This window comes from Rhodotorula paludigena (assembly GCF_050403205.1).
Source record: "Rhodotorula paludigena JCM10292 DNA, Rt_paludigena_JCM10292v1_ctg40, whole genome shotgun sequence".
Taxonomy (NCBI): Eukaryota; Fungi; Basidiomycota; class Microbotryomycetes; order Sporidiobolales; family Sporidiobolaceae; genus Rhodotorula; species Rhodotorula paludigena.
Genome location: NW_027481418.1, coordinates 1 through 13204, shown reverse-complemented (window position 1 = coordinate 13204; position 13204 = coordinate 1). Strand labels below are relative to the sequence as shown.

Genomic DNA, 13204 nt, shown 5'->3' with positions numbered 1-13204 from the left:
GCGCGCATATATGTGTGTGTGTGCAGGGCATGAAGCACCCGTGGGACCACTAGACGGGCCCGGTGTCTCGACGAGGTTGTGCGCGCAATGGACGGTTTCCCCCTCGCGTCGCCTCGGCACTCTCGCTCCATCGCGCTGCGCTGGTGGATCGGGATGGATTTGTCGTGCAGAAAGCGAGAGCGCGCAGTCCCGACGAATCTCCCCTGCGCTGGAGCGAGTCGGCTGTGCCTCGTTTGGGCTTGCCGTGGTTGGCCGCGACAAAGCCGACGGTCGGCCCGCGCGAAGTCCGATCGCGCGCTTCTCGATTTGTGGGCTCGCGCTCGTCTGCTCGTACCCGAAGCGTGCTTGCAGGACTGCAGGTCAGGCCAAGCTAGCTAGCAAAGCAATCAAGCGCGCCCAACTCGTCTGCTCCCGCTTGCGCTACTTCTCGCGCCACCACCCGCGACTTTCTTCCTCGCGCTCTCTCCGCCTCACCTCGTCTCGCGCTCTCCGCGCAGCCCAAGACTCGAGCGCACCATGATCTCGTCGCTCCCGCCGAACCACCCGCCGATCCCCTCGACCTCGACCAACTTCCCGACGCGCCCGCCGCCGAGCTGCCCCATGAGCCAGCTCGCCGCGACCCGCCCCGGCTCGCCCTCCGCGACGCACCCGTACGCCGGGCAGACCTTTACGCTCGGCACCCGCAACTCGAAGCTCGCCATGGTGCGTCGCGCCTCTCCTCCCGACCTGCTTCAGCTGCATCGCGCGTGGGCGGGAGAAGGGCCCGATCCGGCGGGTGCGCGCGACCTGCACCTCCGACTGACGAGCGAGTGTTTGCCCGCTGCCAACAGGTCCAGACCGAGATTGTCCGCCGCGAGCTCGAGCAGCGCTGGCCGGGGTGCGAGATCCGCATCTTTGGCATGGTGAGCTTGCGTCCTGTCGCTTGATCCGACGAGCTACGGCTGCTGCTCTTTCGCGAGCGGCGGTCAGCTTCTTGCAGTGCATGCAGTACGCTGACGACCTGTGGTCTTGTAGACCACGCTCGGCGACAATGTCCAGACGCAGCCCCTCTACACCTTCGGCGGCAAGGGTCCGTCGCTCCCCTCGGTTTACACCCTCTTGCGTCAAACGGCTCACGCATTCCTTCTGCAGCGCTCTGGACCAAGGAGCTCGAAGTCGCGCTCCTCTGCGGTCAAGTCGACGCGATCGTGCATTCGCTCAAGGACGTCCCGACCGAATTCCCGCCCGGCTGCGAGCTCGGCGCCGTCCTCGAGCGCGAGGACCCGAGCGACGCGCTCGTCGTCAAGGAGGGACTGCCGTACACCAGCCTCGACGAGATGCCCGAGGGGAGCGTGATCGGCACGAGTAGCGTGCGCCGCGTCGCGCAGCTTCGCCGCAAGTACCCGGGCCTCAAGTTTGCCGATGTGGTGCGTCGACCGCCGCTCCTCCTCTTCACACCTTCGCACACCCTGATCAATCCTTGCGCAGCGCGGCAACCTCGGTACGCGCCTCAAGAAGCTCGACGACCCGACCTCGTCCTACACGGCCCTCATCCTCGCGAGTGCCGGCCTCCTGCGCCTCAACCTCGGCCACCGCATCACGTCGTCCGTCTCTTCGCCCGCGCTGTACCACGCCGTCGGGCAGGGCGCGATCGGCGTCGAGATCCGCGAGGGCGACCAGCGCGCGCGCGACGTGATTGGCTCGCTCGAGTGCTGGAAGACGAGCTGGCGCACGCGCGCCGAGCGCATGATGCTCCGCGTCCTCGAGGGCGGCTGCTCCGTCCCCGTCGGCTGCGAGACCAAGCTCACAGAGGTCTTTGTCAAGGGCGGCGAGGGCGACGCGCCGCTCAGCCCGCGCGCGCAGAAGAAGCTCGACCTCCATTTCGTGCGCGTCGAGCGCGACCCGAACGCCCCGCGCGTGCCCGTCAGCCCGGAGCAGGTCAACGACCTCCCGCTCCCGCTCTCGCCGCGGTCGGCGGCGCTTGGCCTCGCCCCTGCGTCGCCGCAGCAGCAGCCGGGCGTCGTCCCGCCCACGGCGCACGTCACTGCCAACGGCTCTTCTGCGCCGAAGCAGTACTCGGCCGAGTCGCTCGGCCTGCTCGACATTGCCGAGCCGGACGACACGACGGGCATCCCGGCGGGCCACCCGGCTGTCAACCCGTCGCACGTGTGCCCGATCACGGGCCGCATGCTCCCCGTCGCGCCGCTCGTCTCGCCCTCTCGCCGCGCGGTCGCGCTCCCGGGCGGCAGCGAGCACGCGTCGTCGTCGAACGGGAGCGGGACGATCCACATCCCGCCGCTGCACGAGTGCGCGCACCGCCCCGGCCGCACGCCGTCGTGCCCCGGGAGCGACAACCTGACGCACCACGCGACGCTGAGTCTGACGGGAACGATCACGAGCCTGTCGGGGACGCACGCCGTGCTGTACACGCTCTCGCGCCGGTGCCACTCGCCCGAGGACTGCGAGCAGCTCGGCGCCGACGTCGCGCGCGAGCTCATCGAGGGCGGTGGCAAGGAGATCCTCACCGAGCTCGGGCGGCACGTCAAGGAGGTCGGCGGCGGCGACGAGCAGCACGACGGCAAGGAGATCCCCGTCGAGGCGCCTGGCGCGTCTAGCCCGCCGGCCGTCTGCCCCATCGGCATCCCCGCCGCCTCGGCGGCGGCGGCGGCGAACGGGCATGCGGGCGGGGTCGCCAAGAGTCCGGTCGCGAGCAAGAGCCCGCAGTCGCATCGCACCGTCTTCCGCGAGGGCGAGGTGTGCCTCCGGCCGGTCGGCTGGTAGGCAGTCGGCGCGGACCAGTAGACGGGTCTCTAGATCAACACATCACTCCTTTCATACTCACGTGCTACTGGTCAAGCGAAAGCAGTTAGGCAAGTGAGGACCTCAGCGTAGCGAGAGACTTGCGCGGGAACGCCTGCCATCGGGAAAGCGCTGGCAGGAGGAGCATGACAGGCGGCAGCTTCTCGGCTCGGAAGAGAAAAGCAACTGGATTCTTGCTCTCGGCCGCTACTCGTCACCGCCAGCCGCATCGCCCGCCTCGCCTCCGGCATTGCCCTTCCGTCTCCGCTTGCGCTTCTTCCTCGCCTCGCCGTCTCCCCTAGTCGGCATGCTCGCGACGTTCCCCTGCCTCCCGTCCTCCCTCGCGCCCTCCCCCGCCCCGCCCTCGTCCTCCCGCGTGCGCTTCTTCGGCCGCCCAGCGCTCGCGTCCTGCACGGGCGCCTTCTTCTTGCGCACGCTGAGCGGGTTCGGGCCCTTTGGACCCTTCTTCTTGCGCTTCTCGGGCGGCTCGTCGGTCGCGGCGCCACCGGCGGCAGCGTCGGCTTCGGCGGGGGCATCGGGAGCGGGAGCGGCGGGGAGGGGCTTGCCGGTAATGGCGGCAAGCTCTTCGGGCGAGACGTGCAGCTTGGCCGTCTCCATCTGTAGATTAGAGCGAGGAAGCGAGTCAGCATCACGCCTACAGGTGAGAAAGGGCGAGGCAAGCTGCCTCGGGTCCTTCCAGCGGACGAGCAGAACACACCTGGTGCTTCTTCGCGAGGGTCTGGTCCGACGGCGCCTCGAGCAGCATGACACTCCGTGCAATGTAAACGATGGGCGAGCCGGGGATCTTGCGCAGCGCCTGGCGCAGCTCGAGAGACTGGGTCGCAAAGACGTAGCGGTTCTTGTTGCCCTCGCCTAAAGTTCACGCCGAGATGGCTTGTCAGCATTCGGAGCTGGCAGAAGTCTAGGTTAAGAGGAAGACTAGACGCACCCGCCATCGCTTTGAGGCACTCCTCCTCTGGTCGAGCTTTGAGGTGGTTACACTTCCTGCGCTCGAAGCCCTTGGCGACCTCCACAACCTCTTGCGCCGTCGAGCCGAGGTCGTACAGTGCTTGCATGCAGCACTGTGTGATCACTGAGTGCAAGCGGAGCGAGTGAGCAGAGCGGATGGGCAGAGCGGATGGGGAAAGGGCGACGCACTGGGCTTGACAACACCCTGGAGCGTGTCGTGCAGGCGTGCTTGGATATCAAACTTCTGCTTGACGCACGACTGGATGAACGCAGCATCGACTGTGGGCGCGAGAGAGCCGAGACGACAGAGAGCACCGCCTCATCGCAAGGTCAGCTCAGCAACGGACAGTCGGGAAAGGCGGAGAGGCGCACCGAGCATTTGGTAAGGCTCTCTGCAGTGTGTACAAGCTCGTCAGCGTCCGGCTGGACCCCTGGAGACCTCGCTGCCTCGTCGAAACCTCGAGCTCGATGAGGACGAGAGCGACGTACCGGAACCCGAAAGCGCTGCAGTAGAGGTGCATGACCTTGCGGGAGCCCTTTGTACGCTTCTGCCTCATCTTGCTCTGCGCTCAGCGGGTCGGTCGAGCGCGTGAGGAGCTCAAGCTGCTCCTCTTCGCCGCTCGCTTCTGGCTCCGCTTCTTCGTCGATGTTCGCTATAGTTCTCGCAGTCGTTTGCCTCTGCCTTTCTGATGACTGCCGGTGCAACTGCCTGACGAGGACGCTGCTCCAGCCCAGTCTACTCTTCTGTGTCTTCCGCTGGACGGCTCTTTGCGTTTTGCCTATTACGTTCGCTCTGTCCGCAGTGTGCACAGCCTCGGTACTCCTGGACCGGACAACAGTGCGGACTCTCCGCGAGGAACGCTATTGCCTTGGGCACTGCGCTTGTCTTCCTTGCCTTCCCGCCTCCTCGCATTCGAGATTGGTCTGCTCGAGGCCTGATGACCTCGCACGGCTCCTCCGGGAGCGCGCGCTCGAGCTCTTCCTCTCTCGTCTCGGAACCAGACGAAGCGTTAGAGCTCCGTCGGCTCATCGACGGCGAAATCTTGACGAATGACCACCTCGTCACCACCTCGAGCATGGATTGCAGCCAGTTCGGCGCGGCTGCCCTTGCCGTCCGACACATGCGGCGGACTGTCACGCACAACCAGTCCATCACACGAATCATATCCAAGACGGTGCGCGGCGCGCCGCCGGCACCGCCTTCGGAATCCGTGAGCCTTCTATGTCTAGGTGCGCGATTTCCTAGTTCGCCTGGCTTCGTCTCCTCGCGCCAATACAGCAGTCTACAGGTAGTGTTGCAGTCGCTCTTCTGCGCATTCAGGCCCACCTACCCCGCCTTGCTCTGGCTGGGCAGGCGGTAGCTCCAGAGGACCGCCTCGAACTCGAAGCTCTGGTGGCTGTCCCGTTCAACTCGAAGCTTCAGGTACAGCTCTCGCGAGTTCTCACAGCCCTTTGCTCATATATTCGTTGAACAGCCGGTCAAGTTCCTCGGGAACACGAACGTACATGTTGATGTACAAGCCCCTCATCGCCACTACTCGTCTGAGGTCATTCAAAGTGCTATCGTGCGCAGCATTCGACAGCTGCGGTTCCAGCATCCCGGTCACGAGACGTGGCACGCTCCTTCACCTGCGCTGTACATAGAGGTTCGCGTGCCTCGTCGTCGTCGCCACTTCCGAAGGTGTCACGGGTCGCCCGATTCGGACGAATCGGACTCGTGGGACTGGCAGTGGTCGTGAGTATCTCTATCTCCTGATGAGTAAGCGCTGTCCGCCCGCTCAGACTTAGCGGGACACAATGTAGTGAGCCTTTCGTCCAGCACTTGATCGTCGTGCATCCGCATCCTCCGGCCAGTCTCGGCTCACCGGCCGATCACTTCATTCTTGAAGTGCCGTCAACCGGACTCCATGGCCTCCCAGACGAAGCGCAGCACGAGATGCTCAAAGCGGCAAACGCGTCGACCGTCCTATACTACGAGCTTGACGAGCTGCGCAAGGTCGACCTAGACAGCCCTTCGGCCGCGGCCCTCATTTTTAACTGCGTCGTACTCTTTCTCACGCATGAGCGTGCGATCAAGACAGCGAGTGCGCGGTCGGAAAACAGCCGCAGGCTGGTGCCGCACATGATCTTCACGAGCGCCGAACGCGCTTGCCTCCTCGTAAATTTCCGCGCAATCACCCACGCCATCCTCCAGCCGCACCCAGACGACTCCGACCAGCCGCGCCACGCAAACCCTATCGCTCAGCTTGAGAATTGGCTCATGTAGTCGTTCTCGACGGAATCTAAGCGTTGCGAATATGCCGAGAAATGGATGTCGCATCTCGAGGAGTGAGCACATCTTCCTGACACTCCTTCGATGTCGTACACCGTGCGCTGACCGACAGACGATGCAGTCACTGGCCGACTCTGCGCGGCGACGACCGCTGGAGCGGCATGGCGCCGCAGGACGGCCGCGAGCAAATTGCGGCCTGGATTGACGACACTTTGCTTTACATCTTGCATGCCGTGAGCGCTTTCTCCTTACCCTACTGAAGCTCGAGGTCTGTTGCTGATGCTTGCGTTGGGTCTAGGTCGGATATCCGCTGCTGCCGCCGCCCCCTCCGACGGCGTGATCTCAAACCGGCAGCTGAGACGGATTGCCGCGTCGAACGAGATCGCAGGCGAGGAACTCGGACGCGTAGACGGAGAGTGTGGTTAGATCTGGATTTGAGCTCTTTTTCTGTCCATTCGCCTGGAGCAACCGACAAGTGGCAAGAGCAGCGAAGCATACAGTCCCGATTAGGAGAGTCCCAGACGTGTCTATGCCTCGCCGACGTTCTCTGGCCTGTACCCGACGTCCTCGTTCTCGCACCACTCCTCGAGCACCGCCCTCGCCCACGCGACCTGGTGCCCGAGCGTGCCCCTCCCGAGCTCGGCCGGCCACGCAAAGCACCACGGCCGGTTGGGCAGAACGAACGCCGCGACGCTCGTCGTCGTCCCCGGCCCGGCGGGCGAGGTGCACAGGTCCCACACGCGCGGGAACGACGAGCTGAGGAGCGCGGGCGAGAGGAGCGCGCACGAGTCGTCGTAGAGGCGGTGGCAGCGGAAGAGGTCGGGCGAGGCGCGCAGGAACGAGCGCAGGAAATCGTCGTACGCTCTGCTCGACGGGGCAGGCGGATGAGCAGAGATCGCAGCGGAGGCGCCCGCCGCGGGAGAGGCGGTTGCCGCGGGTGAGTCGGTTGTCGCGGATGAGGGCGACGCCGCAAGGGGAGGTTCTGCAGGAGGTGGAGGCGGAGGAGGCGGAGGTGGCCCGGGAGGAGGTGGAGGGCCTGGCGGAGGCGGTGGAGGTGCACCGCGTGGTGGCGGCGGCGGTGGTGGTGCGGAGGGGCGTGCATGCGCAGTGGAGGAGGAGGAGGAAACAGATGGACGCGAGAGCTGCGTCCCGGTAAAGTTGAGCGCCTTCTGTTCGTGCATCGCCATGGTGTGTACCGCTATCGCCTCCATCCGGATGCTGCGAGACAGTGCAAGTATCAGTGTGTGGTCTGGTCAGCACCCGAAAGGCCGAAAAGCGCACCATAGACCGACGATGACTGGCACGTTCTCCCGCTCCGCCATCTTCCTGACGAACGCAATCAAGCCAAACATGCTACCCCACTGCTGCGCGTTGCACATCTTGTTGGCCGCGTCGTCGCACCAGAACGAGAAGACGTAGAGCAGGATCGAGTCGATCTGGAGCGCCATGGCGCGGAGAATGTCGCGGCGGGCGGGGGAAGACTGGCGCGTGAGGGCGTCGCCGGCGTGCTTGAGCTTGCGGCCGTGATCGCGACATCTGTGCAGCGCGCATCAGTGCTCGCTCTCCGAGGCGGACTTGCGGAACAGAACACGCACTGCCCTGCTAGCTTGCGCAACCTCTCCTTCGGCCAGTCCTTCCTCCACTCCGCTTCCCGCTCCGCCCTCGGGCTCCCGAGCATCGGCGAACCCTTCGGGGGCGGCGCGAGTCCAGGCTTGGACGTGCTGCCGAGGTGCGGCGAGCCGCGCAGGTCGGGCGTGGGTACTGCGGGCGGAGCGGGTGGAGCGGGGCGGGACGACGAGACTGCAGCGGGTGGGGGCGGAGGCGGCGGCGCCGATGGGCGCGGTCGTCTGTAATACGAAAAATGAGCCTGTCTTTGGGCAAAAGGAGAGTGGAAGAGGCGCACTTGGGTTCGACCCGATCTGCCTCGCCTGTCCCCTCCAGCCCGAGGCCGACTGTTGCGCTCGTTGGCGGCTGGTCTTCACTCGACTCTCGCTTGCGCTTCAGCGACGAGCTCAGCTCGGGGTTCGCGCTGCCAGAGCCAGGTGGAGAAGGCGGGAGAGAGGGGAGGTTGGGAGAGAGGAGCGGCGGGATGGAGCGAAGGAGCTGTAGGGGACAGGAGAGGGTCAGCAGACGTGCCAGATCTGTACTACGGTGCTCGCGAAGGCTGCGCACCTCGAGCAGCTCCTCGTCCTCCGCCGAGAGCATGCCGGGCTGATGAAAGTGGGGGACCGCGTGGAGCAGCACCAAGCCCGCTCGGGTGTGCGACAGATAGCGGCGAGCCTGTGCGATAGCTCAGCAGCACGTCGCGCTATAGAACCTGCGCGATGTGCGGAAAAGGCGCCGACAAAGGGCTGTGCGAAGGTTGATCGGCGGATCGGGACAAGCGAAGGTGCGCGACAACGAGCGTCCGGGCGGCGATGGCGATCATAGGGGTGCACACGAGTCGTTATATTCTAGAGCGTGAATGATAGCTACAAGGGAAGTTGCGAAAGCTGCGAGATAGAGATGACAGGGGGGTTGCGGAGGGGACGTGCGAGCAGAAAGGACAAGGTGCGCGCGCTATCTATCACAGTGGAGAGGTACAGCGCAGGGATAGCTTAGCTGGAAGCGAGAAGTGCATCAGTCGCCAGATGGCGAAGGGAGGTCCGAAGAACGGGACGAACGGGATGAGATCCGCTCAATACTCCGTCACGGTCAGCACGGCAACTCGGCCGTCCTGCGAAATCCCGTGATTGATCCCTGTGAAGCAAATCGCCAAGTCGGGCATCAGCGGTGTGCACAGCGGAGCAGACTGATACCCCTTGGTGAACGCACCTCGATTCCCTGGCTCAAGCATCCCCTCAATCCATTCGACTTCAGCTTCCCAGCTCCGACCAAGGTAGCTCGTTCCCTTGATGGCCTTCGCAACGATCAAGTCTCGTCCGACATTGTAGCCGTTCTTTGCGACCTTGTGGTTGCCGCGAATGTCCTGCGCGGACGCCAATCGCCGAACAGCAGCGGGAGTCAGCGGAAGCCCCATCTTTGGGCACTGGGTTGCGGGTGGTACGCACCACTTCTTTCGAGGCGGCGAGGAACCAGGCGTTTGAATGTGCCTCGGTGCCGTTCTGCTTGTAAGCTCGGAAATGGTTGCCGCCTGTGCGAGCAATACGGCTACGTCGATCAGCTGGCTGGCCATGAGGACGTAGTCTTGGCAGAACCAGAGCCAGCGTGCGCACCAGTAAAGCTCTCAAGGCACGACCCGACAAACGGCCATCGACTCTCCCGCATGACGAAAAGCTCCTGCTCCCAGCCTGTTTTGCGCGAGGGCCAGAAAACTCAGTCAGTGGTGTACTCATCCAAGCACACCCGAGGCGATCAAAGGCAGTACGCCGCGAGGACGGTAGCGCCAGACTAACCTTTGCCGTCGCCCAAGTCTGCGACTTGCGGATCGCCGATGTGCATGTTGGCGCATTCGTTCCACAGGCCTGCAGAAATGAGCGTCAGTGCACCTCCTTGCGTGCGGAGAGTTGAGCAGGGCGTTTTGGCTCGCTCCGTATCGCCGACGAGCGAAACGCTGGACGCACCCAGCGATCTCGAGTACGCAATGAAACCGGACTCGCTGGCGACGATGTCGGGACTGGATCGCGCCGAGATGATGATGTTGAGCGGCTCGTGGCCTCCCCAAGGATTGCGCTGTTGCCGTCGAAAGTCGAGCAGGGGCGTTGCAGGCAGGCGAACGGGTGCGATAAGTCAGCATCGGGTGCGATAGGCGTGGCGAAGCGCGCTGGCGCACGTTCAGCATGGAACCTCCTCGTTCGCGCGGGTCGAACCATGCAGGACGGTTGCGCGGCAGCGTTGCCGGATCGGAAAGTGGGGGAGACGGCGACGAGAGGAAAGCGAGTTGATCCTCGAGCGGTACTGCCAGGGCTCGTGCGAGGCAGAGCACCAAAAGTGCAGCCCAGATCAACATCGCTCGGTCACCTTCCAGGCGAGCACGACGAGACAGCGAGGATGACGGAGGCGAAGAGGGAGAAGATGGTTCACTCACCGCTTCCACGCGGCTCAACGGCTGTCAAGAGAGCTCGAGACGGTGTGCTTGTACCCGCAAGAGCTGTTCTGACTTCACCCTGCTTGTCTCGCGCGAGGATGGCCCCCGCTTCCTCGTCCTCGCCGGCGCTCCTCTTCTCGATCGACGCGCACAAGGGCGCGGTGCACACGGCCGTGTACAACACGGGGAGCTCGTACATCCTCTCGGGCGGCGCAGACCGCGTCATCCGCCTCACCAACGCAAAGTCGGGCCTCGAGGTCAAGCAGTACGGAGGGCACGGCTACGAGGTCCTCGGCATCGCCTGGTGCGTCCAGCTGCATTCGGGGATGGAGACAACATCCACAGGCACCCTGCTGACCAGCCCATCGCTTCCGCAGCACGCACGACAACACTCGCTTCGCGTCGTGCGGCGGAGACCGCTCCGTCTTTCTCTGGGATGTCACGTCGGGCGACATTGTGCGACGCCTGAGTGGACACATGGGCAAGATCAACACGGTGGCGTGGAACGCAGACTCGAGCGTGCTCGCGAGCGGTGAGCTTCTCCCTTGTTCCTTCCGCGAAACGACTGCGAGGGCTGACTTGCGCTCGTCTGAACAGGTTCCTTCGACACGACTGTGCGACTGTGGGATATCAAGTGAGTTTCCGGTTGCTTGGACGAACTCTGAACGCTTCTTGACCCGTCGCCGCCCGCAGATCGCAGAACCGCGCACCGCTGCAGGTGCTCGAAGATGCGCGCGACTCGATCACGAGCATTCGGATACACGAGCATCTCGTATGTACCGGGAGCGTTGATGGCAAAGTGCGGACGTACGATTTGCGCATGGGAAGGTTGCAGACGGATCTGTTCGACCGTGAGTTTGCCTGCTCGTTTCGCAGACTTGCGCTCCAATGTGCTGCTGCGCTCTGCATGTATCGATCGATACCAAGCAGCTCGAGCCGGTGCTGACTGTGCCATCCCCGCAGAACCCGTCACCTCCCTCGCCCTGACAGCCGACGCCTCTCTCCTCCTCGTCTCGACGCTCGACAGCACACATCGCTTGCTCGACCTCTCGAACGGTACCGTCGTGCAAACGTTCTCGGGGCACAAGAACACGAGCTACCGCAGCCAGAGCTGCATCGGTGCGCGCGAGGAGACAGTCATCTGCGGCGACGAGGAGGGCAAGGTGTGGCGGTGGGACCTCGAGTCGGTGTGTCGCGCTTGCCCACGCATTGATGCTCGCTCGAAAGACCGCTCTGGGCTCTGTCGAGTGAAGCTGGTTCGCGTGGTCATCGCCTTCCGCTGACTCCCGCTCTTGGCGATTCGCAGGGCGCACCAATCGGCTCACCCTTCAAAGCGCACGAAAGGGCCATCCTCTGGACCGCACACCACCCGAAGGAGCAGCAACTCGTCACCGCCGGCGCCGACGGGTCTGTCAAGGTCTGGGGCGCGGCGGCAAAGTGATCGTCGACTCGTGGCTCACTTTGAGCGTGGCGACGTGGAGAACGGCGGTATAGACAAGTTGAGGCGTGTTGTTGGACTCCTACGGCTTTCTTCGTGGTGCCCTGCAAATGGCGCGCCCCCATTGCTTGATGTGCTCTGCTTTTTCCAGCTTGAAGCTCCTCACGTTTCGTGCACTCGGCGATCTGCTCCTCGATGCTTCGTGTAACAGAAGACGAGCCGGCAGTTATAGCCGCGATGACTTCGGCTTTTGTTCGCGGTGCTTACGTCTGCTTGCGAGGGACGTTGATATCTGGCTGGCCTCTAGCTGCGACTCTAGCTGATCTGATGCTACGTCTCCAGCTCGACTTGCTGTTCTACATCCACCTTGATTCCGCAGGCTCCAATCTTGCGTTATACCGCAGCGGTGGCTTGCCTTGCACCCACGGTACTTCGAGCGTCGGCGGGTGGACGAGGCGGTTCACGCAGACGTCGGCCATGGTGCGCTCGACAGGTTGATACGCCGAAGCCAAACGCTCGAAGTCGAGGGGCTGAGATTGCTGCTCAGGTGGAGCAAGGAGCCAGGCAAGAAAGACGGGGTCGTCGGGCTGCAGTAAGGGGGCGCAACGGTTGGCGGTCAACGGACTTTTCCACTTCCGGCAGCAGTAGACGCACCAATGCGCCAAGTGTCAGCTGCTGACAGCTTCGCAACGCCCGACCGAGGTGCGCGACCTTGGTCCTGAACGCCGCACGCTGCTCTGGCGTTGTCCGCGCATCGCACCACGCTTCTTCCAGGTACGCCGTGAGGTCCTCTTTGCGGCGTGCAAGCGCTCGCAAGCTAGAGCTTGTCCAGATCTGGCGGCCCTCGTTCGTTCGTGGGATGAGCTCGAGTACGCCAAGAAGCGCAAGAGGCGTTGATAACGGAGGTGCGAGGCGCATACTGAATGTGCAGACGGTAAGAAAGCAGGTGAGTCCATGTTGCCGGCGCGAGTCTTCCATGCCTCCAGAACAGACCACGTTCCATTCGTGGCGCACCTGGCTCGGACCGCATGACGGATGTGGACGAGGGAGACAGGAGACGACCGCAAGGGAGCGGAACGTGGTGGCTGTGCGAGCTCTGCGCGCGCCTATCGAGCACTGGTGAGGACGCTCTGCTTGTCTCTTTACGTGCTCGAGACTGCTTCAGCCTGAGTCTCAGGTGAAGGCGGCGAAAGACAGCTCGTCCTCCTCGACCTTCTCAGCGCGCGGCCTCGGCTGCATTTCGCTCACACAGAGCTCTCGCCTCTCCTCCCCATCCGCCTCGTGGGCAGGGCTCGTGCCCGGGTGTCGTCAAGCGCGTCGTCACGCTCCGCAAGTCGCTCATCACGCACACGTCGCGCGCGGCGCTCGAGAAGATCAACCTCAAGTTCATCGACACGTCGTCCAAGTTCGGCCACGGCCGCTTCCAGACGATCGAGGAGAAGAACGCCTTCCTCGGGCAGCTCAAGATCAAGGCCTAAGCGCCTATGGTCGTGGGGAAAGGGGAGAAGTCGGCAGCGTCGTAGCGAGCCGCAACTTCATCCTCGCAACCCTGTGCTTTCTCATCTGTGCGCGAGACCGAGAGTGCTACATATGTGCACAGTGCCGTCATTCCTCTTGTAAGATTCGGCTGCTCCTGCCGTGGCGTACGCGGCCGTGTGGGCTCCGTCCACCATCCCTCTGTCGTCTGCCGGCTCGTCCCTCCGCCTCGCTCCTTCGCTGT

General features: G+C 63.8%; 7 protein-coding genes across 7 annotated transcripts; 4 read left to right on the top strand and 3 right to left on the bottom strand.

Moving 5' to 3' along the window:
• Positions 1-516: 516 nt before the first annotated feature.
• HEM3 (hydroxymethylbilane synthase) lies at positions 517-2760 on the top strand (the record flags this gene model as incomplete). The annotated part of the gene is made up of 5 exons (XM_076650737.1): positions 517-702; positions 831-902; positions 1015-1069; positions 1132-1406; positions 1468-2760. The coding sequence occupies 5 exons, from the start codon at positions 517-519 to the stop codon at positions 2758-2760; spliced, it is 1881 nt and encodes a 626-aa protein (XP_076503666.1).
• A 225-nt stretch (positions 2761-2985) lies between these two features.
• Positions 2986-4304, bottom strand: UTP23 (rRNA-binding ribosome biosynthesis protein UTP23; the record flags this gene model as incomplete). Its single annotated transcript, XM_076650736.1, has 6 exons — positions 2986-3396; positions 3497-3651; positions 3728-3871; positions 3937-4026; positions 4120-4139; positions 4237-4304. 6 exons carry the CDS (start codon positions 4302-4304, stop codon positions 2986-2988), a joined length of 888 nt encoding a protein of 295 aa, XP_076503665.1.
• Positions 4305-5683: 1379 nt separating this feature from the next.
• Positions 5684-6013, top strand: JCM10292_001561 (uncharacterized protein; the record flags this gene model as incomplete). Its single annotated transcript, XM_076650735.1, has 1 exon — positions 5684-6013. The coding sequence occupies one exon, from the start codon at positions 5684-5686 to the stop codon at positions 6011-6013; it is 330 nt and encodes a 109-aa protein (XP_076503664.1).
• A 533-nt stretch (positions 6014-6546) lies between these two features.
• On the bottom strand, positions 6547-8224 carry JCM10292_001560 (uncharacterized protein; the record flags this gene model as incomplete). Its single annotated transcript, XM_076650734.1, has 5 exons — positions 6547-7237; positions 7301-7555; positions 7615-7866; positions 7923-8122; positions 8192-8224. 5 exons carry the CDS (start codon positions 8222-8224, stop codon positions 6547-6549), a joined length of 1431 nt encoding a protein of 476 aa, XP_076503663.1.
• A 472-nt stretch (positions 8225-8696) lies between these two features.
• Positions 8697-9968, bottom strand: JCM10292_001559 (uncharacterized protein; the record flags this gene model as incomplete). The annotated part of the gene is made up of 7 exons (XM_076650733.1): positions 8697-8758; positions 8834-8987; positions 9070-9152; positions 9235-9309; positions 9415-9483; positions 9583-9691; positions 9792-9968. The coding sequence occupies 7 exons, from the start codon at positions 9966-9968 to the stop codon at positions 8697-8699; spliced, it is 729 nt and encodes a 242-aa protein (XP_076503662.1).
• Positions 9969-10144: 176 nt separating this feature from the next.
• Positions 10145-11487, top strand: JCM10292_001558 (WD40 repeat domain-containing protein; the record flags this gene model as incomplete). Its single annotated transcript, XM_076650732.1, has 6 exons — positions 10145-10350; positions 10424-10578; positions 10644-10680; positions 10740-10897; positions 11010-11233; positions 11353-11487. 6 exons carry the CDS (start codon positions 10145-10147, stop codon positions 11485-11487), a joined length of 915 nt encoding a protein of 304 aa, XP_076503661.1.
• Positions 11488-12140: 653 nt separating this feature from the next.
• Positions 12141-12962, top strand: JCM10292_001557 (uncharacterized protein; the record flags this gene model as incomplete). Its single annotated transcript, XM_076650731.1, has 3 exons — positions 12141-12186; positions 12259-12265; positions 12737-12962. 3 exons carry the CDS (start codon positions 12141-12143, stop codon positions 12960-12962), a joined length of 279 nt encoding a protein of 92 aa, XP_076503660.1.
• Positions 12963-13204: the final 242 nt, after the last annotated feature.